This window comes from Portunus trituberculatus, chromosome 41 (genome assembly GCF_017591435.1).
Source record: "Portunus trituberculatus isolate SZX2019 chromosome 41, ASM1759143v1, whole genome shotgun sequence".
NCBI classification, from domain to species: Eukaryota; Metazoa; Arthropoda; class Malacostraca; order Decapoda; family Portunidae; genus Portunus; species Portunus trituberculatus.
Window position 1 is genome coordinate 1844768 of NC_059295.1, and position 22714 is coordinate 1867481.

General features: G+C 39.5%; 1 protein-coding gene across 1 annotated transcript in view; it reads right to left on the reverse strand.

The window, feature by feature from the left end:
* Positions 1-15104: 15104 nt before the first annotated feature.
* Positions 15105-22714, reverse strand: part of LOC123517172 (T-complex protein 1 subunit delta-like) — a 97583-nt gene continuing 89973 nt past the window's right edge. The window contains exon 10 of the mRNA XM_045277162.1: positions 15105-15249. Coding sequence (XP_045133097.1) covers positions 15232-15249 — 18 coding nt within the window. The 3' untranslated portion in view covers positions 15105-15231. The remainder of the gene's footprint in view (positions 15250-22714) is intronic.

Genomic DNA, 22714 nt, shown 5'->3' on the forward strand with positions numbered 1-22714 from the left:
TACTGCAATTTTGATAAATAATTTACAGCATTGCTATTATTATTAGTGTTGTTATTATTATTACATGTTGTTGTTGTTGTTGTTGTTGTTGTTGTTGTTGTTATCATTAAACACTTAGGGCTGAGAAAGAAGTGTGCTTGATGGAGACCCCATTTGCTAACACATGAACAGAAGGTTTTGTTATCTCTGGCTGGCTGAAATTGAGCCAAATGGTTTAAAAAGGTGTTCAGATGTTGTTACCAGCGATGAATGTTGGATTTCTTTCTTCACCACCAGAGACAAGCAGTCCACCATGATGTGGTTTATTGATGAAGAGCCTCAACCTCAGATTTTGAAGGAAGGCTTTAGTCAATTGGTTCATAAGCAATTGGTACTCAGGTCAATTAAGACTAGACAGTTGGTCACCAAGTCAGTTGAGACCCAAGACAGTTGAGACCCAGGACAGTTGAGTCCCAAGACAACTGGTTCCCACCATCTGGCTACGACTTACAGTCACTCTCAAACTAAATTCGTCTGTGCTTCTGACTATAGTAAATTCTTCGACTACTTAACTTCTAAAGTGGAGCACATTCTGTCCCTCTACCCTTTTGCTGAGATTTCCATTCTTGGAGATTTCAATGTTCACCACCAGCTTTGGCTTTCCTCTCCCTTCACTGACCACCCTGGTGAACTAGCCTTCAACTTTGCTATCCTCCATGACCTGGTGCAACACCCTACTCATATTCCTGACCATCTTGGAGACACGCCCAACATTCTTGATCTCTTCCTCACCTCTAACCCTTCTGCTTATGGTGTCACCCTTTCATCTCCGTTGGGCTCCTCCAATCACAATCTCATTTCTGTATCTTGTCCTATTTCTCCAATCCCTGTACAAGATCCCCCAAAGCGAAGGTGCCTCTGGTGTTTTGCCTCTGCCAGTTGGGGAGACGTGAGGAAGTATTATGCTGATTTTCCCTGGAATGATTACTGTTTCCGTGTCAGAGATCCATCTCTTTGTGCTGAACGCATAACAGAGGTGTTAGTGTCTGGCATGGAGGCGTACATTCCTCATTCTTTTTCTCAACCTAAACCTTCTAAACCTTGGTTTAACTCAGCCTGTTCTCGTGCTATACATAATAGAGAAGTTGCCCACAAAAGGTACTTGAGCCTTCCATCTCCTGAATCTCATGCACTTTATATCTCTGCCCAGAATCATGCCAAGTCTGTTCTTCAACTTGCCAAACACTCTTTCATAAATAGAAAATGTCAAAATCTTTCTAACTCAAACTCTCCTTGTGACTTCTGGCATCTAGCCAAAAACATCTCAAATAACTTCACTTCTTCATCTTTTCCTCCTTTATTTCATCCTGATGGCACCACTGCCATCTCTTCTGTCTGTAAAGCTGAACTCTTTTCTCACAACTCCACCTTGGACGATTCTGGGCTTGTCCCTCCCTCTCCTCCTCCCTCTGACTATTTCTTGTCTACAATCAAAATTCTTCGTAATGATGTTTTCCATGCCCTTGCTGGCCTAAACCCTCGGAAGGCTTATGGACCTGATGGGGTCCCTCCTATTGTTCTCAAAAACTGTGCTTCCGTGCTTGCACCTTCCCTGGCCAAACTCTTCCAACTTTGTCTATTGACTTCTACCTTTCCTTCCTAAAAAGGGTGACCATTCTAACCCCTCAAACTACCGTCCTATAGCTTTAATCTCTTGCTTGTCTAAAGTTTTTTAATCTATCCTGAATAGGAAGATTCTCAAACATCTGTCACTTCACAATCTTCTGTCTGATCACCAGTATGGCTTCCATCAAGGTCGCTCTACTGGTGATCTTCTGGCTTTCCTTACTGAGTCTTGATCATCCTCTTTTAGAGATTTCGGTGAAACTTTTGCTGTAGTGTTAGACATATCAAGAGCTTTTGTAGAGTCTGGCATAAAGCTTTGATTTCAAAACTGCCCTCCTACGGCTTCTATCCTTCTCTCTGCAACTTTATCTCAAGTTTCCTTTTTGACCGCTCTATTGCTGCTGTGGTAGACGGCTACTGTTCTCCTAAACTTATTAATAGTGGTGTTCCTCAGGGTTCTGTCTTGTCACCCAGTCACTTTCTATTATTCATTAATGACCTTCTTAACCAAACTTCTTGCCCTATCCACTCCTACGCTGATGATACCACATTCTTTCAGAGACGTCCAACCCTTCAGGAAATCAACAGATCATGTGGGGACGCCACGGAATGCCTGACTTCCGATCTTTCTAAGATTTCCGATTGGGGCAGAGAAAATCTAGTAGTTTTCAATGCTTCAAAAACTCAATTTCTCCATCTATCAACTCGACACAACCTTCCAGACAACTATCCCCTCTTCTTCAATGACACTCAACTGTCTCCCTCTTCCACAATGAATATTCTCGGTCTGTCCTTTGCTCATAATCTTAACTGGAAACTTCATATCTCATGTCTAGCTAAAACAGCTTCTATGAAGTTAGATGTTTTGAGGTGTCTCCGACAGTTTTTCTCGCCCCTCCAACAGCTTACTCTGTATAAGGGCCTTATCTGTCCCTGTATGGAGTACTCTTTGCATGTTTTGGGGGGTTCCAGTCACACAGCTTTACTTGATAGGATGGAATCGAAAGCTCTTCGTCTCATCAACTCCTCTCCTCTCACTAACTGTCTTCAGTCTCTTTCTCACCACCGAAATGTTGCATTCCTTTCTATCTTTTATCGCTATTTTCATGGTAACTGTTCTACTGATCTTGCTAACTGCATGCCTCCCCTCCTCCTGCGGCTTTACTGCACAAGGCTTTCTTCTTCCTCTCATTCTTATTCTGTCCAACTCCCTAATGCAAGAGTTAACCAGTACTCTCAGTCATTCATCCCATTCATTGGTAAACTCTGCAAACTCCCTCCCTGCATCTGTATTTCCAAATTCTTAAAACTTGTCTTCTTTTAAGAGGGAGGTATCGAGGCATTTGCTCCCCTAATTCTGGGTGACGGTTTTGGCACTTTTTGCACTTTTTAGAGAGCCAGCACTCAAGTGAGCCTATTTTAACCTTCTTTTTTTTTTTTTTTTGCCTTTGGCTGGCCCTCTTCCTTACGTGCAATTGAGACTCAAGACAACTGGTCCACAAACTTACTGAGTACTTTTGTTCATTCTCGCTCAGTGAATCAATGTGCTCACATAACCAAAGCTATGTGTGTGTGTGTATTTACCTAGTTGTATTTACCTAGTTGTAGTTTTACAGGGCTTTATGCTCGTGTGGTCCCGTCTCCATATCTACACTTATCCAATTTTTCTTTAAAACTATGTACACTCTTTGCTGACACCACTTCCTCACTCAAACTGTTCCAAGTCTCAACACATCTTTATGGAAACTAAATTTTTAACATCTCTCAGACATCGTCCTTCCTTAGTTTCTTACTATGCGATCTTGTGCTTCTAAATTCATATTCTTCTCTCAGGATCAGTTTCTCATTATCCACTTCATCCATTCCATTAATCAATTTATAAACTTGTATCAGATCCCCTCTCTCTCTTCTCTGCTCCAAGGTTGGTAGATCCATAGCCTTTAGTCTCTCCTCATATGTCATCCCTTTAAATTCTGGAACCATTCTTGTAGCCATTTTTTGTAGTCTCTCTAATTTTCTTATGTGTTTCTTTTTATGGGGAGTCCACACAACTGCATATTCCAATCTAGGTCTTATTTTAGTACTTATCAATTTCTTCATCATTTCCTTGTCCATATAGTGAAATGCTACTCCAATATTCCTTAGCAAATTATACGTCTCTCTGAAAATTCTATCAATATGGCTTACCGGTTGATTATTTTCTTCCATTGTCACTCCCAAGTCCTTTTCCTTTTTTACTTTTTCTAGTTCTACTCCATCTCCCATCTTATAGATTCCCACTGGTCGTCTTTCACTTTTTCCCATTTCCATGACATGGCTTTTGTCCACATTGAATTCCATCTCCCATTTTTTGCTCCATTTCCAGATCTTGTTTAAGTCTTCCTGTAGTATTTCACAATCCTCTTTTTGTTTAATGACTCTGCACAGTTTCGCATCGTCCATAAACAGATTTATGTAGCTGTTCACTCCCTCTGGCATGTCATTTATATATACGAGAAAAAGTATTGGTGCCAATACTGACCCCTGTGGCACTCCGCTGTCTACTGTTCTCCACTTGGACTTCATATCTTTAACTATCGTCCTTATTTCTCTCCCCCTTAAGTAATTCTTCATCCATCTCAATGTGCTTCCTTTTAAGCCACCCTTCTCCTCTAACTTCCATAGTAATCTTTCATGTGGCACTTTATCAAAGCCTTTTTAGATCTAAATAAATACAGTCAACCCATCCCTCTCTCTTGTACTTTATCAACTATTCTAGAGTAGAAACTCAATAAATTTGTTACACATGACCGACCTTTTCTAAAACCAAATTGGCAATTTGATAATATTTTGTTGTCTTCAAGAAACCCAATCCATTGCTTCTTTATTACTTTTTCACACATCTTGCATATTACACTAGATAGTGATACCGGTCTGTAATTTAAAGGTTCTTCCTTCCCTCCGCTCTTGTATATGGGAATCTCCTCAGCTCTTTTCCACTCCACTGGCACTGTTCCATTTTCAATTTAGCATTTTATGATGTTGTATATTGGACTTGCTAGTTCTTCCCTACATTCTTTCAGTATTCTGCCTGAGACTTCATCCGGTCCCATTGCCTTTTCCTCATCTAGTTCCGTCATCAACTTTTTTATTTCAAGCTTGGCTACTTTAATCTCTTTCATATAGACAGTCTCTCTATTACTTTGTGGTCTTTCAAATTTGGATTCCTTAGTAAAGACCTCATTAAATTTACTATTTAACAGTTCTGCCATACTTTTGGGTCTTCCACCATTCCATTTTCTCCTTTTAACCTTTCTATTGTTTCTTTTTGTCTTATTTTTCCATTTATGAATCTGTAGAACAATTTTGGTTGTTCCTTACATTTTTCGACAATGTCCTTTTCATAGTTCCTTTCTTCTTCCTTTCTCACCTTAGCATATTCATTTCTTGCTGTTTTGAAGTTTTCCTTATTTTCTGGATTTCTGTTTCTTCTCCACCTTTTCCATGCTCCATCTCGTTTCTCCTTTGCCCTAGCACATCTTGCATTAAACCAATCTTTCTTTCCTTCTTCTTTAGGTCTATATTTCGAGACATATTCCCTGGCCCCAGTTTTGTATATTTCCAAAAATAAGTTTTATTTCTCTTAAACCATTAATGAGTTTTCCATCTCCCAGTTTACATTTTTAAAATAGTTCTTGAGATTCTCAATATCAGCCTTTCTGTAATTTAATTGGTCTCCTTTGTATGATTCATCTCTATCTTCCTTTCCTTCTTCTATATCCATTTCTAATATTACATGGTCACTCTTTCCCAATGGGCACTTGTATCTTATATCATCGTTAATTGGTATATCCCTTGTAAAAACTAGGTCTAATCTTGCCGGTTCATCGTTTCCTCTGAATCTTGTGTTTTCCTTTACTCTTTGGACCATCAAATTATCTATCATTAGGTTCAGGAATCTATCTCCTCAGGCATCTTCCCCCATACCACTTTCATAATTTTCCCAGTCTACCTCCTTACAGTTGAAATCTCCTACCAATATCACTTTTCTCCTTTCCATAATGATTCTTGTAAGACTCCTTATTGTATCATCTATCATGTCTCTATATTCTTGGTTAGTCCATGAGCTTGTTTTTGGTGGCACATATGTTCCAATGATTGTTAACTCCTTTTTATTAATATGTACCTTAACATATGACTATGACTTAAACTCTTTCAAAAGAGGAGTGTCAAGACACCTCTTACATTAACTGGACCCTCCTTTTAGATTTTTTTGTTTTTTCTCTTTCTCCTACTTTCCTCTTCACAGGGCCTGGCAACCAGCGGGATTTTTTTTTTTTTCTCCAACACTTTGTTTTCCCTTGGCCAGTGCCCTTGTAATGTAAAAAAAAAAAAAAAAAAAATACAGTATTTCTGATTTTCCTTCCCCAAACTCCACTTGATTTACCACTATCTCCTTCCTTAACATCATCATGACTCCTCCTCCTCCTTTACCCACTCTGTCTCTCCTCCATATATTATACCTTTTATCTATGTCTATTTTTATTGCCTCATTTAACTTTGTTTCCACCAGGCATACAATATCGTGTTCTTCTTTCTTTATTGTTACGTTCACCGGTTAAACTGGTAAGATTGGCATCGGGGAGCCGGTGAACAATAACAATAAAAAAAAAACTGCAGGTTCAACTGGTGAGGAAATGCAAAAGAGGGTCACTTTAAAAAGCTATTTTAATAACCGATAATGAAATTGACACATATAACAAGAAACATGAAACACAGATATATAACATGAAACACAGGAAAATGACATACATATATACATATAACATAGTAATAAATACAACAATAAAGAACCCAACTTGATACCTAACAATAATCCTAATCCTATATAGAGGCAATGTGGAAAACACGGACGAGGGGAAGTGATACTTATCTTGATGTCGCAGTGGTGAAATGCTGGGTGATGGTTGATCCCACGGTAGACCCAAGAGGCGTTGTGTTCACTGGTTGAGGCTTGGATCTCAACTGCCAATCCAGAAAGCCAAGAGCTGGCTCAACACTTTCGGTTGAGTCGAAAGGGCAGCGTGAATCCAACCGGGACAGTAGCGGGCTTCATGAAGCGGTGGCGTGGAGGGTTCATGAAACGCTGGCGTGGAAGGTTCATGAGACGGTGACGTGGAAGGGGAGGCGGAGAGGTGGCGAACGAGGTAACAAGCGGAGGAGGTGATGGTAGTAATGCATGTTACGGGCGGGCCGTAACATTTCCTCCCCCCTAAGACCTCCGTAATGGGCTCATGAAGGAGGTGAGACGGGAGATCTTGATAAGGCGTCGGCGATGATGTTGTCCACCCCCTTGATATGGTCACTTGTAGATGGAAGGCGGAGTGATCCGGCGTCCAGACCACTGGTTCCGAGGAGAGAAACGCCTTGAGGTGTTGGAAGGCTTGGTCACAGGTCGGGGTCCAGTGGAAGAAAAATTCCACTAGATAAAATCCCATCTATGTTTGTATACATCATTTTTAATCTCTTGTTCTTATCATTTTTAGTTAAACTTGCTCCATTTTTTTCTCTTCTTTCTCTTTATATACCATTTCCTTATCCTGTTTCCTATAATTCTCGAAAAAAATGCCTTCTTCTCCTCCTCTGACCTTTCATTATTTTTTTCTCTTGCTTCTGCCAGCAGTTCATTGTGTCTTTTCCTTTCCTCCTCATTTCTATTTTTCTTTATGTGTATATATCTTTGCAACCATCTGTTTCTCTGAGTTTTGTTTTTCTATATAGTACTACTTCTGCTGCTGCTTGTGATTTAGTAATATCTTAATTGGTCTCACTGTTCCTTCTTGATATGGTCCCATTCTATGGATTTCTTCTTCCTCTTCTAAGTTCTGTCTATCCTCGTCATTCAGATGTTTTAGTAGGTCTTTTACTGATTTCATTTCGTCTTTTTCCCTTCTTTCAACCTTTGCTAAAAACTCTACCTTGAATGGTTCTGGATTTGTCCCTCCTTCTCCTTTTCCCTCTGACTATTTCATGTCTTCAATCAAAATTTTTTGTACTGTTGTTTTCCATGCTCTCTGGCCTAAATCCTTGGAAGGCTTATGGACCTGATGGGGTCCCTCCTATTGTTCTCATAAACTGTGCTTCCGTGCTTGCACCTTGCCTGGCCAAACTCTTTCAACTTTGTCTATCAACTACCCATCCTTCGTGCTGGAAGTTTGCCTACATTCAGTCTGCTCCTAAAAAGGGTGACCATTCTAATCCCTCAAACTATTGTCCTATAGCAATGATCTCTTGCTTGTCTAAAGTTTTTGAATCTATCCTCAATAGGAATATTATTAAAACACCTGTCACTGCTTTCGTTGATTTCAAGGGTGCTTTCGACAGGGCCAACAAAGATGTTATTATGGAGGAACTCATTCTCAAAGGTGTCAAAGGTAGATTATTAGGATGGATCATGGACTATTTGTACAATAGAACAGCACAGATTTGGTTTCAAGGTGCAGTTTCCTCTGAGGAAATCTTAGAGCTTGGAACACCACAGGGTGGAGTTCTTAGTCCAATGCTTTTTAATGTTTTAATGGACGAAATTGCACGCTGTTCCTTTCTACAGGGCACCCAGGTCCTCATCTATGCTGATGACATACTCCTCCAATGCCCCACACCCCTTCTCCAGTTAGCTTTGTCACAACTGGCAGCATTGTGTGTCCAAATGGGACTATAGTGATAAATGAATGTAAAACAAAATTTCAAGCTAAAGGGAAGGTCTCTCGGCTGCCCACTGTAAACAATGTCTCCATCTCTAGAGTTCATATACACAAGTACCTGGGTGTTCAGATGAGCTTCAGGAAGTCTCTTCAAGCCGTCCACTATGTTCGAGACCTCTGTCTGCCACGGCTAGCGCCACCGGCCGGGGGGCTGGCATTCCAGTCCTAAGAATGTTCTATATATCTGTCATACGGTCCCTTATTGATTATGCCGATGCTGTTTTAATACAGTTTAGTGCCACTCAACTCCATCCTCTAGAGCTTGTTCAGAATGAAGCCATGCGAATAATCTTGGGATGCCCCAGGACTACACAGATTGAAATCCTCAGAGCTGAACTGCACCTGCCGAGTATTATGTGTAGGATACAGGAAATTAATTGTTGCACAGTTAGTCAGATGCTATGCACGGGCTCTGACCCCCTTGTATCATGATCATCACACTCCTACAACACCATACCTCAGGAAGCTCTTGGGAGTACTGACAAGTGTAGGTGTAGCCGAGGCTTGTATTAACGTTCTTATGTCACTGCTACAACCCGCCTGGAACCCTCATCGGGTCAGTGTTGATATTCAATCTCTGCATCAGCCCAAGAGGGACTGGCTCCCTCATGTACTGAATACATGTTCATGACTAAATTGTCCCAGTACCCACATGTTCAGGCTATTCATGATTATTGTGATGGGTCAGTCAATGGCAGCAGGTCTGGATGTGGGCTGTTCATCCATGACTACATCTCTGCCAATCTCTATACTGACGCTGAGTTTTCCAGGTGGCTCCTTGCACACATGTCTTCCACTAGAGCAGAAATGTATGCTGTACTGGAGGCACTCCATATTGTGGCACCTCTCCATAAGTGTGTATATTTCTTTATTGACAGTCAGGCTGCATTGTATGTCCTTCAATCCACCTCCCCCATGGACTGTGATCTAGTTAATAAGTGTCTTGATCTCATCCACATCCTAGTAGGTGCTGGTGCCACAGTCCATTTCATCTGGATATCCTCTCGCGTGGGTATCCCACTAAATGAAAAAGCAGACCACCTTGCTCAGTGTGCCCTGCAAGATGACGCAGTGGACCCTGGAACTGAGTACACTCTAGGTTAGGTTAAGATTAGCATTAAGAACTTTGTACATAGTAGCATTAGTGATCAGTTGGAGCTTTGTTGCTTTGTTGTCTTCACTATGCACGGGTCTCCCGGAGCTGTGCTTACACCTACGGGAGACACACTGTATCACACTACAGGGTGGCAATGAGGCTCGGATTAGGCTACAAATACTTTTCGGAAGTCAGTGCTTCTCCTGGTGTGTGCTGTGTGCTGCACCAAGGGGACACACTCTGCGTCACTATATCATGGACTGTGCTCTCATTGCTAAATTTAGGCCACAAGGTCAACATGACTTGTATAGCCTCATTGACCATCTCCTAGACTCAACCACTCTCAGGGATATACTCAGGGAATATCCTCAGTTTGCTCCCAAAAAGTAGGATGTTTATGCAATAAGGTGGGCAATATCTGTATTTATTTATTTAAGTACAGTAATACTCCGCTTAACGAACAGGATAGGGGGTGTCAAAGCTGTTCGTAGAGCGAAAACTCGTTAAGTGGACGTAATTTTCCCATAAGAAATAATGGAAATAGGGGGGGATGCGTTCTGGGCTGGTCCCCAACATACCACATGGGTTAAAAAAAAAAATTATATATACGTTTGGCAGCATATTGGGCCACCGGTGTACCACTACTTTTATGATGTCATATGAGTCATTGGAAGTTAGAGGAGCTACGTACATACAAATTGTCTCATATTCTCGTATTTATGTTCACAAAACAACATTTCTATTAGCTTTTTACAAACCTTGCCCCCAAGAAAGGATTGTTTTATAATGCATAAAGTGAAATCTTAAATGGAATACCAAAATATAAAGCAGAGATGAGATGAGCCACAGACGAAGCGGGAGACTCGTGGCGACTCGGCCGCTTCTTCTTCTTGTGACCCTTTTAGCCTGCGTGGTGTCTTTCCCCATGATATTTGTTTCCACTCCTCTATTGCCTGCTATAATGGATATCATATCTTAGTATTCATATACGCTCATGCCATGAGGATAACTTCGACTCCGTGGCACTGAGTGACAGTGAATTATTAATGAAATACCGCGGTATTTCATTAGTAATTCACTATCACTCAGTGCCACGGAGTCAAGGTTATCCTCGTGGCATGAGCGTATATGAATACTAAGATATGATATCCATTATAGCAGGCAAGAGAGGAGTGAAAACATAAACATCATGATGAAAGTAACACACAAGCAAAAGGGTCACAAGAAGAAGAAGCGACCGAGTGGCCGCAAGTCTCCCACTTCGTCTGTGGCTCATCTCATCTCTCCTTTATTTTTTGGTATTCCTTGTAAGATTTCACTTTATGCTTTACAAAACAATCCTTTCTTGGGGCAAGGTTTGTAAAAAGGTAACAGAAATGTTGTTTTGTGAACATAAATGGACAGTAACGTGGTGTTCCCAGCAACCTCAGAGCAACCTGATAGCAACCTTGTCACCGTCCCTCCAAGCGTTCATGGATGCCATTTCGCTGCAAGAGGATGCTCTGACGTTGTTAAAGAATCATGATCCAGCTCCAGGAGCGCTAGAGACAGAGGCGGGGAGCCAGCCAATCACAGCGAAACTACCGCGTTCGGTCCCTCAACCAGCAAATTCAAACCCAGAAAATTCGCTAAAACGGATGTGGTTGTACGTTATGTGGATTTTTGGTCTAACTTTATATAGTACGTTAAACAGGAAATTCGTTAAACGAACGTTCGTTAAGCGGAGTATTACTGTACTTGTATTCTTGGTATGTATACTGTCTATTTATATATTTTTAATACTTTAACCATAAGCCTTTGCTCAAAGGGTGGATGGCAAGGTCCATCCTCCTCCTTTGTTATATTTATTTATTAATTCAACAATAAATGTATCAATCTATCAATCACTTCACAATCTTCTATCTGATCGCCAGTATAGCTTCTGTCAAGGTCGTTCTACTGGTGATCTTCTGGCTTTCCTGACTGAGTCTTGGTCATCCTCTTTTAGAGATTTCGGTGAAACTTTTGCTGTCACATTAGCCATATCAAAAGTTTTTAATAGAATCTGGCACAAAGCTTTGATTTCAAAACTACCCTGCCAAAGTTTCTATCCTTCTCTCTGTAATTTTATCTCAAGTTTCCTTTTCGACTATTCTATTGCAGCTATGTTAGACGGCCACTGTTATTCTCCTAAATCTATTAATAGTGGTGTTTCTCTGGGTTCTATCCTATCACCCATTCTCTTTCTATTATTCATTAATGACATTCTTAACCAAACTTTTTGTTTTGCCCTACACTGATGATACCACCCTACATCTTTCCACGTCCTTTCAGAGACAATCAACACGTCAGGAAGTCACGCAGGGACTCCACAGAACAACTGACTTCTGATCCTTCCAAGATTTCTGAACGAGGAAAAAAAAAACTTAGTAGTCTTCAATGCCTCTTAAACTCAATTCCCCCATCTATCAACTCGACACAACCTTCCAGACAACTATCCCTTCTTCTTCAATGACACTCAACTGTCTCCCTCTTCTTCACTGAATATCATTCTGTCCTTTACTCATAATCTTGACTGGAGACTTCACATTTTTTCTCTTGCTAAACCAGCTTCTATGAAGTTAAGCGTTCTGTGGCGTCTCTGCCAGTTTTTCTTGCCCCTACAACTGCTAATTCTGTAAAAAGGCTTTATCCTTGCATGGAGTACTTTTCGCATGTTTTGGGTGGTTCCACTCACACACCTTTATTGGATAGGGTTGATTCAAAAGCTTTTCGTCTCATCAACTCTCTTCCTCTGACTGTCTGTCTTCAGCCTCTTTCTCACCGCTGGAATGTTGCATCTCTTTTTATGTTTTATCGCTATTTTTATGCTAACTGATATACTGATCTTGCTAACTGCATGCCTCCCCTCCTCCTGCAGCTGCACAAGGCTTTCTTCTTCCTCTTATCCATATTCTGTCCAACCCTCTAATACAAGAGTTAACCAATATTATCAGTTAGTCATACCTTTCACTGGTAAACTCTGGAACTCCCTGCCTGCTTTTGTATTTCCATCTTCCAACGACTTAACTTCTTTTAAGAAGGAGATTTCAAGACATTCGTCCCCATCTTTTGGTCATTTCTTTTAAGATTTTTCAGGGAACTTGCAGTTTCAGTTTGCCTTTTTTTTTTTTTTTTTTTTTTTTTTTTTTTTACCTTGGCAGGCCTCCCTCTTGCGGGGAAAAAAAAGTAAATCACTCAGTGCCACAGGTCAGGATGATCCTCATGGCATGATCTTATATGAATACAAAGATAATATCCATTATAGCAGGCAATAGAGGAGCAGAAACAAATATTGTGTTGTCACATGTGCTTGCTCAAATCTGTCTAGTCTCCTGAAAACTAACATGTGCTATACATCCAAAAGTTTTCTTACTATTGTACATTTTGTTATTAAAATAAAAATAAAAAAGTACTAGTACATTGTCTAATAATAAGTTTTGAAGTTGAAAGTTCCATTAAAATTTGGCATCACAGTCTGGGGTGGCAAATCGCACATTGAAAAATAACGGGTAGGTCCGATCCCCGAGTAGCGTGGCACGTCGCACGTGGGACATGCCACGTGCCACGCCACTTAGGTGTGAAAAGGTTTCATATGTTTCCGGACGTTCATTTTCACGCGGCACGCCACGTGGCTTGCCACTTGCCACGTGCTACCTTGGTGTGAAAGTGGCCTTACGAACACCCTGCTAGCAACCCCGTTACTATGGCAACGATGTCCCATATACAGCCATTTTGTGGCTGGAAACTGCTCCATTTGCTGTTAAGTTTTTAGATTCTGGGCCAGAGCGTCTGAGTGCGGTTCCCACCAGTAGCAGCATGGGTGCGTGTGACGCCATTGAGTCAAATTAACCTGTATTAAATTGAATAAATTGCATTATTTAATTGTATCTTCTTATAAATCAAGTCGCGTTAAATTGAAATCGCCATTATTCAAACTCACATTAATCAAGAGTTGACTATACCTCTGAGTAGTGCAGAAAAGTACTCTCTTCTCTCAATACAAGCTAAACCTAGGTTACTCTTCCCAGTAAATTAAATCCTATTGAACAGTAAGTTTACTATCCGATTCTTTGTTATTCGATCTGGTTTTCAGGAATGTAACCCAATCGTAAAGCGAGGGAAACCTGTATGGCTAAGGAGATAGCTTTCAAAGGTGAAAAACGCTGCTTAAGGTATGGCCTCTTAAAAGAGTTTTGAATACTCTAACATAACATAACATAACATAAATAATAGGATAACAAAGGGCCACCAGGGCCCATCTAGGTTATCCTGTATCAGTCGCACAGCGACCTTGTCATCAGTACTTAAAGACCATTTTTCTGAAGTGTAGGATCAATTTCTAAATATGATTATGTTAGCCTTTATCCTATATATATATATATATATATATATATATATATATATATATATATATATATATATATATATATATATATATATATATATATAATAAAATTAGCATAATAGACTTTTCTCATCATGAACATTCAGGACTCTCTGAAACTTGATAGTTAAATTTTTGTGGTTTCCCTCCCTTTTTGGGTGTTATCTGTTAGAAAAGAGTCAGAGTTTCCAAAGACGTGCATTCCAGTCTTATTATTATGTCAGCTTCATGTAGTATATGATGTTAGCGGTGGTGTTATTTGGCATGCTTTATAACTTGCTACGTGGTTCATATGGTATACTTGATGAACGTGCAGTAAACAGACAAAGGAGAACTACGCAATTAGCTTCCCAGAAAGGCCTATTCAACAAACGTCGAAGAATGGATGAGAACACCCAGCTTTATAAAATTACTGAAGCAGCACCCTTGCATTCAGAATGTCTTGATACTTTGATTCTCATTTTCCATCGATTTTTCCCATAGTATATACCATATACTTGTTAAATTGAAACCTCCTTTACCATTCATTTATATTCCTTGTCTTGTTCATTTATCATCTTTACCCTTCTCTCACTATCATTGTCACTTACCATCATCATTTATTATTAGTTTCCACAGGATGTAATACGAGTTTTGCAGATATTACTAGGGTTGTGTTAGTTGAAAATGTTCTACATATCCTGAGTTATTGTTTAAGCATGACAAGGATTTTAATATGGTTGGGCATATTCATTTGGGTAGTTGCGAAGATGAATATGCCATGAAAAGAATCTTAATGAATTGAATACTCTTGAGGAATCCCCAGCAATGAGAGAAATAATGGATACAGTATTATAAAAAAAAAAATAAAAAAAAGTTAGCTAGTCCTTCAACCCAATATCAAGTACTTTAGAACATATTTTATACGTACACATATGACCAATCCTTTATTTTTTTTTTTTTCTAAAGTGAAGCTCTTATAAAGATAACTCCCATCCTACTGCTCAGAGTATCCCAGCTCCATACCTTTCTACTTGACTCAATAGAGTATCTCTTGGATGCTCTCTATTTAAAACGACACCATACTTTTCCTCCCTAGCTCAGTCATCTAGTAGATATCACAGAACTTACATCCATTTGCTATTTAATCACAGTTAATTTTCACTTTGGAAATTACTATATATACGAAGCAATGTGTCGTGGTCATGCCTGTGTATGGTGTATGAAGTTTTATGCATTTTGAGCAGTTTTTTAAAGGTATAATAATAATTCTGGCTGTTATTATGTTATTATTTTATTCATTATGTAAGCAATAAACTTGAAGGAAAAGCAGTGAGATAAGTCGAATGTTATTTAACTGGCGTCATGGGCAGCATCTTGTTCTTAACCGCACACAAACCCAACTAGCGGATGACATTCACCTGAAAAAAAAAGAATAAAATAAATAAAATAATTATATAAAAGATAAAACAAAATAATCAAATCTGTTATATCTAAAAAAAAATTTCTGTAATCACAATAATTTGATCAAAGAAGCTATCAATCTGAATTATACTGTAGGGAACTCAAAAAGAACATATGTGCAGAAGAGAAAAAGGAACCAATTGCCATGATCATGTGTGTAACAAATAAGGACCAAGAGAATAAGTGCTGGAAAAAAGAAAAGAAAAAAAAAAAAAGTTTGTTGATCCGAGTAATAGAACTTAAGACAGGCTTATATATTAAAAAAAAAAAAAAAAATCCAAATCAATCTCATCAAGTATGGTAAGCTACTCATTTGATACATTTTAGAAACAGGACTGATATTTGTGTAAACAGCAGTTAACAGAATATTCTGTGAATGTAGCAGTTAACTGGATATAAAGGTACTTATCTAATTGTCAAAGGCTAGAAAGGAAAAATATGGATGTAAAACAAAAAGTAATGATGATTACAACTTATATTATCATGAGCACTTCTAGTGTATTAATAATGTTATCCTCCATTCCACCATTAACCCTTAAAGTGCCGGTGTCCACAACTGTGGAAACTTGGTGTGTGGGGTCACAGCACTGGTGTCTACAAGTGTTTTTTTTTTTTATTAATTTATCATCACCATTTTTGTTTAACATCAGCATTTTCCGATGACTTTGTTTCAGTCACCATTTATTTGTTAGTGCAAAATTTTCATAATAGCATGCCCTTGCTACACCAACCACAAATATTGTACCTATGCAGCAAGGCAGCGAGTGGCTTGGATTTCTAGTTTTCCTTCTAGCCTTTGCCTAAGAAGCACACTCTACAAAGCAGTGGGGAACCTAGGCAGGTGCTAACATTCCAGGTCAGAGTGGAATGGAAGCAATGACAGATTAAAGGGAAACCCCACCTTCCCTACAACTCCAAAAAGTCCCCCAATCAGAGCCTTGCCACCAGATGCAGTTTACAGTCATAAACAAGACAATTTTTTCATTACTGCACCATCAAATTATATATTTTTTGTCAAGTCCAGTAAACATGATGTTTTCTCTCAAACAATACCAACCCACACTCCCTAGACTTACCAGTTGTCACACTACACCTTGTGCTAACTGAAAACATCTCCACTAGATATCCCAGCATCAATCATCCTTCCAGTCAATTTCATCCACAAGATGGGGCACCTTTGACCTCAGCACCCATCAAGAACATTAGGAAGGGTTGGAAACTAGTGAAATTGAAGCAGAATTAGACAAGCAAGACAAGTACCATTAATGGCAGTGACAGCAATACCACACCAAGTTACTGTAGTAGTGATGGTGATGAGTGATATTGCTAGTGATTTCTTTTTCCATACTAACATGCATGCCGATGCTAACAGCAAATATTTATGATAGTGATGCTAAATAAAAACTGGATGTAGAGAAAGGCAATGTAAACGTTTTCCTGCGTTGTACAGTGACTATTTGGCGTAACAGCTGTAGCTTCATGTAGCCAGCGTGAACAAGGAAGCATATGACAGCAGCAAATATACGACGAGCTCTAAAATTTAGTTTTTAGTATTATGAAAAAATAATAGTACTGATTTCGGTTTCTCATTTTTCCTTTACATACACAATGTAACTGACATTCCAGTGTGAATGCTAGTCCATTGCTAAGTTGAGCAACTAATGTGTATCACTCTGCACACGCAGACACCGTGCAAGACACACACATCTGAACAGCTCACAGAGAATACTACAAAAGAAGTTGGAGACTGACCTAGATGTATGTATAGGGGAGGAGGGGGCCATAGGTTCTCCTGTCTCCAAATTCAATGTGTTGGATCATATATAGGGAATGAATAACAAGAGAGAGAGAGAGAGAGAGAGAGAGAGAGAGAGAGAGAGAGAGAGAGAGAGAGAGAGAGAGAGAGAGAGAGAGAGAGAGAGAGAGAGAGAGAGAGAGAGAGAGAGAGAGAAACCAGGTGTATGGCGGAATCAAAACATACGCCGAGTGAAAACCAAAGGTACATAGAAACTCCTGTTGGTCTAAGGAAACTGTCAGATGGACAAGGATTTTTCGGGTTTCAGGGATGAACAAGGTAATATGAGAAGGCTAATAAACATGGAAAGGGAATTAAGGTATATATATGAAGGAGGTGATGTCCAGTCTAATGGACAAACAAGACCGACTGATAACGGAAAACACAGCCCTGAAATTGAGAGTAGCTGAATGTGAGATCAGTACAATAAATCAGGAATTGAGAGAGGAGATTCAGGAACAAAAGAAACAAAATGACGTTCTAAAACCCACATGCCAAAATTACGAAAGCTCTTTAACTCTTAAAGTATGGGGAGTTGATTTACTTTCCGTCTGTTACAACGGGGAAAAATCACACCTGTCAAAAATGCTAAAAGATTTTTTTCTTTATAAAAGCATATTTCTTTGTGTTATTCTGAGTACAACGATGTAGTTTTCGACATGTTATGACCTCTGAAAGCAAAGTTATTGCACATAAAAAATGATCCCCAAACCCATGGCAGAACCCGTCGCTAAGAAATAACCCCCCAAGCTCTCAAAAAAACCCCTTGTGAGTATACACACTCTCTCTCCTTTTGGGCATTTGAATTTTATGTAAAAATAGGAACTTTTGCACTTTCATGTCATGAAAATGCACGCTCAGATATATGAAATGCTGTGCTAAACAGAAAAAGAAAAGAAACCACATATTACAAGTACATGTGTCTCTCAATTTACGTGATAGATGCATATCGCGTACAGACAACCCCCGCTTAACGAAGGGGTTACTTTCCTAAAAAAAAAAAAAACCGTTACGTGAAACATCATTAAGCAAATCGATTATAACAAGTTTAACCCCTGACTTGAATTTCCATTGAAAGTAAACAAAGCAAGAGTGCATCATAGTACAGTGAAAGGTTTAATGAAAGTAAAAATTATGAAGTTAAACATTTAGGCAGTTTAATTTAAGTCATTATAATGTACACTAATGTATGTATGTATGTACGTAACTTTATAATGTTGATGATCTTAAATTTATGAAGGGAGGGAGAGTGAAACGGGAAAGACACTAACTGGCAACCTGTGGAATGTAAACAAAGGACACATCATTGTATCACATACAAAACTTATGTACCACATTTCCACAAGGCTTTTTCCATTTTATCCATTGTAGAGTCACGAGTTCAAGTGGTTCTTTTAGCTTGCAAGGAAGATACAGTCTCACCAGCCTTCTTAACCCCTTCAATACGGTGACGCCTATGTAGGCGTCATGAAGCCCCAGTAGCAAATACGGTGACGCCTACGTAGGCGTCATATTTCTTTTCTGAGCTTTCTTCAGTTCAGTTGTCCCGTATAGTGTGTTGGATACCAACTACACACGCTGTATGCTGTCTTTGAAATCCTAGTGCTCCTCCCACCATCCTTGTCTCCACCAATCACTAAAGATAAGCTACATGCGTCCCACCTTGTGTCTAAAATTACCCAATGGCATAGACTGTTCCCATCTCTCTCTCTCTCTCTCTCTCTCTCTCTCTCTCTCTCTCTCTCTCCATTCCCTCCTCCCATCTCCTTTCCTCCTCCCCATCTCCCTTCCCTCCATCCCCCTCTCCCTCTCGAAAGATAAGTTACATGCGTCCCGCCTTGTAACATTTGTGAAAACACAGCTGAAGTTTGTTTACATCTGCGCAACATGGCGGCCGTGAACTCGAAGGATGAATCAGACTTCACAGGATTTCAAGGAATAATGGAGAAGAGCGTTTATGTGAAGAAAATTCTGGAGTTGGAAGGTAAAATTGAAAAACTGTTTGAAAAGTATGGGGGCCTGGAAACGAGTTATGACAATGTAATGAAAGAATGCACCGATATGAAGAAAGAAAATGCAGTACTTAAAGAGGAAGTTAAGTTAATTAAAGTGAATTGCGACAAATGTGGAGAATCTTTAGGAAAAGTGATGGAGAAGCAGGCTGAATGGAAAAAAAGTCAGGAAAAGGAAAGAAAGGAGGTAAATTACAAAGTTGCAAGTCTGGAAAAGGAAATCAGAGTCTGGGGAGAAAACTTTGGGCCTTGCTGAAATTATAGATCAACAGATCATAGAAGAGAAGATTGCTGAGAAAGTGGTGAAGGTTATTAAGTCAAATGAGACATTGGTGAGGGAAACTGTAGACAAAAAGAGATGTGTGGTGATATTTGGTGTGGAGGAGGATAAGATACCGAGTAAAATGGAGAGAGAAAACATAAAAAGGTGATAAATAATATCATTAATGTGGTGCAGGAGGAGGAAAAGACCTAGTACAAGAAATAGAGGACTTCCATAGAATTGGAAAGTTCACAGGAGAAGGTATGAGGCCAATAAGAATCAAACTTAAGTCACAAAAGGATGTAGATGAATTGGTGGAGAAGTCATGGAGGCTAGCCCAGCAGGAAACAACAAGGAAGATTTGGTTGAGAAGAGATCTCGGTGAAAAGGAAAGAGAAATGTTAAATGAGTTGAGAAAGGAGGCTTTGAAAAAAATGAAGAGAGGACAGAAGAGGAGAAGAAAGAGTTTTTCTGGAGAATCTTGGATATGAGACTGAGGAAGTGGTTCATAACCCAGAAAAGTACAGTAAGAAAGGACTAAAGAAACTTACGTATGAGCGGAATGTAATGTATTCCAACATAAATGGAGTGATATCGGGATTTTAGAACTCAACGATTACTTGAGGATAAGAACCCAGATATTGTGGGTCTTACTGAAACAAAACTGAGAGAGGAGAAGACCTGATGATGGTTGGAGAAGGAAATATAATGTTTGGAAAAGAAATAGAGTAGGTAAGATGGGAGGAGGAGTGATGTTGCTGGTTAAAAAGATATAAAGGTGGATCAAGTGAAAGAAGGTATGGGAAAGGCAGAAGTGCTAAAGATCAGAGCAGAAACTAATGAAGGAAAAAGAGGCACTACATAGTGGTGTACGTACCACCTAAGACAAATGCATGGTCAGTACAGGAATATGAAGAAATGATAAGAGATACAGGAACATGTCTGGAAGAAATGTTGGGTGGCTGTGAACGAACTATAATGATGGGAGATTTTAATTGTAAAGAGGTGTGTTGGGAGGACTGGTCAATGGAAGGATCAGAGACAACATGGGAAATACACTATTGACACTGGCAATGGAAAATGTGTTAACTCAGTGGGTCAAAGAAGATACTAGGTTTGGAGGAGAGGGAGCATCGTCAAGACTGGACTTGGTCTTTAGTACAGAGCCAATGGTCATTGAGGAGATGAGGGTGGAGTGCCCTTTAGCAAAGAGTGATCATGCAGTTTTGGAGTTCAAGGTGATAGATGAAGAGAAATCTAGAAGAAATGAAGAATATAAAGTGGGAAGATGGAATTATGCCAAGACAGATTTTGGAAACCTAAAGAAATTCTTTCAAGAGACAAATTGGATGAAATTCAAGAGTGCTAAGGAGCAAATGAAAAGTGGAAGGAATTTATAAAAATATACAAAGAAGGTGAGAAAAATTTGTACCAATAAGACAACATAGAGAAGTTGGAAAGCAGGACTGGTTTAACGATAGATGTGAAAAGGCTAGAACAAGAAAAGAGGATGCATGGAAGAGGTGGAGAAGGAAAAGACGGATTAAGCAGTGGGAAAGTTACAAAAGAGCAAGAAATGAATATGTGTTGATTAGAAGAGAAGAAAGAAAGAAACAAGAAAAGGATATAATTGATAAATGTAAAGACCAACCAAGGCTTTTTACAGACATGTGAACAACAACATCAAAAATAGAGAAAGTATTGAAAGTTTAGAAGTAAATGGAGTATGCAGTGAGGATCCCAGGAAATGGCAGAGGCTATGAATGGATGCTTTCGGAAGGTATTCACAAAGGAGACTGCTTTTGACAAACCACTGGTAATGGAACAGAAAGGGATTATGAAGGAGTTTCAAGTAACTGTGGAGGAGATCAAGAATATGATGGGGAGTTTAGAAGTGAGAAAAGCTGTGGGACCTGATGGGGTATCAGGATGGATTTTAAGAGAATGCAGGGAGCAACTGGCAGAAAAAGTTTGTGAAGTAATTGATGCCTCATTAAGGGAAGGTGTAGTGCCCCAAGACTGGAAAAGAGCTAACATTGTCCCAATTTATAAATCAGGTAACAAGAGAGACCCATTGAACTATAGACCAGTGTCACTTACAAGTGTGGTAGCTAAGATGTGTGAGAGGGTGGTGAAGAATAGATGGACAGACTTCTTGGAGAAAAATGACATACTTTGTGAGTGTCAATTTGGTTTTAGAAAAGGGCGTTCATGCACGACAAACCTGATATGTTACTATTCGAGGGTGATAGATGTAATACAGGAAAGAGATGGTTGGGCTGATGGAATATATCTGGATTTAAAAAAGGCCTTTGATAAGGTACCACACGGAGACTGATCTGGAAACTTGAAATGGTAGGAGGAGTGCATGGCAGTTTACTAAAATGGATGGAAGACTTTTTGGTAGGAAGAGAAATGAGAACAATAATTAAGGACAGACCATCAGAATGGGGCTTGGTGGAGAGTGGAGTTCCACAGGGATCAGTGTTGGCACCAGTAATGTTCGCGGTCTACATAAATGACATGGTGGATGGGGTGTCCAGTTATGTGAGCCTATTTGCAGACGATGCAAAATTGTTAAGAAAAGTGAGATGTGACAAAGATTGCGAACTACTCCAGGAAGACTTGGACAGAATATGGAAATGGAGCTGTACATGGCAAATGGAGTTCAACACGACAAAATGCAAGAAATTAGAGTTTGGCAAGAGTGAAAGAAGAATCAGGAGTATGTACAAGATAGGAAATGAAGACATAAAACCAGTCATGAAAAAAAAGACCTTGGGGTGACAATTACCAATGACCTATCGCCAGAGAGACATATAAACAAAATAATTGGAGAAGTATTGAACTTATTGAGGAACATAAGAGTGGCGTTCGTATATTTAGATGAAGAAATGATGAAGAAAATAATTACTGCAATGATAAGACCAAGGCTTGAATATGCAACAATACAGTGGGCTCCGAACTTAAAGAAACACATAAGGAAACTAGAGAAAGTACAGAGGGCTGCAACAAAATGGTGCCTGACTTAAGAGATTTGACTTATGAAGACAGACTGAACAGAATGCAACTTCCGACCCTGGAAAACAGAAGAGAAAGGGAGACCTGATAGCAATATACAGAGTGATGATTGGCATGGAAAAAATGGATAGGGAAGATCTGTGTATGTGGAATGAAAGAATGTCGAGAGGGCATGGGAAAAAACTAAAAATGGCCACTTATAGGAGAGATGTGAAAAAATATAGCTTCCCTCATAGAAGGGTGGAAGCATGGAATAGTTTAGACGTGGAAGTGGTCAACGCAAGGAATATTCATGATTTTAAGAAAAAGCTGGACATTAGTAGATATGGAGA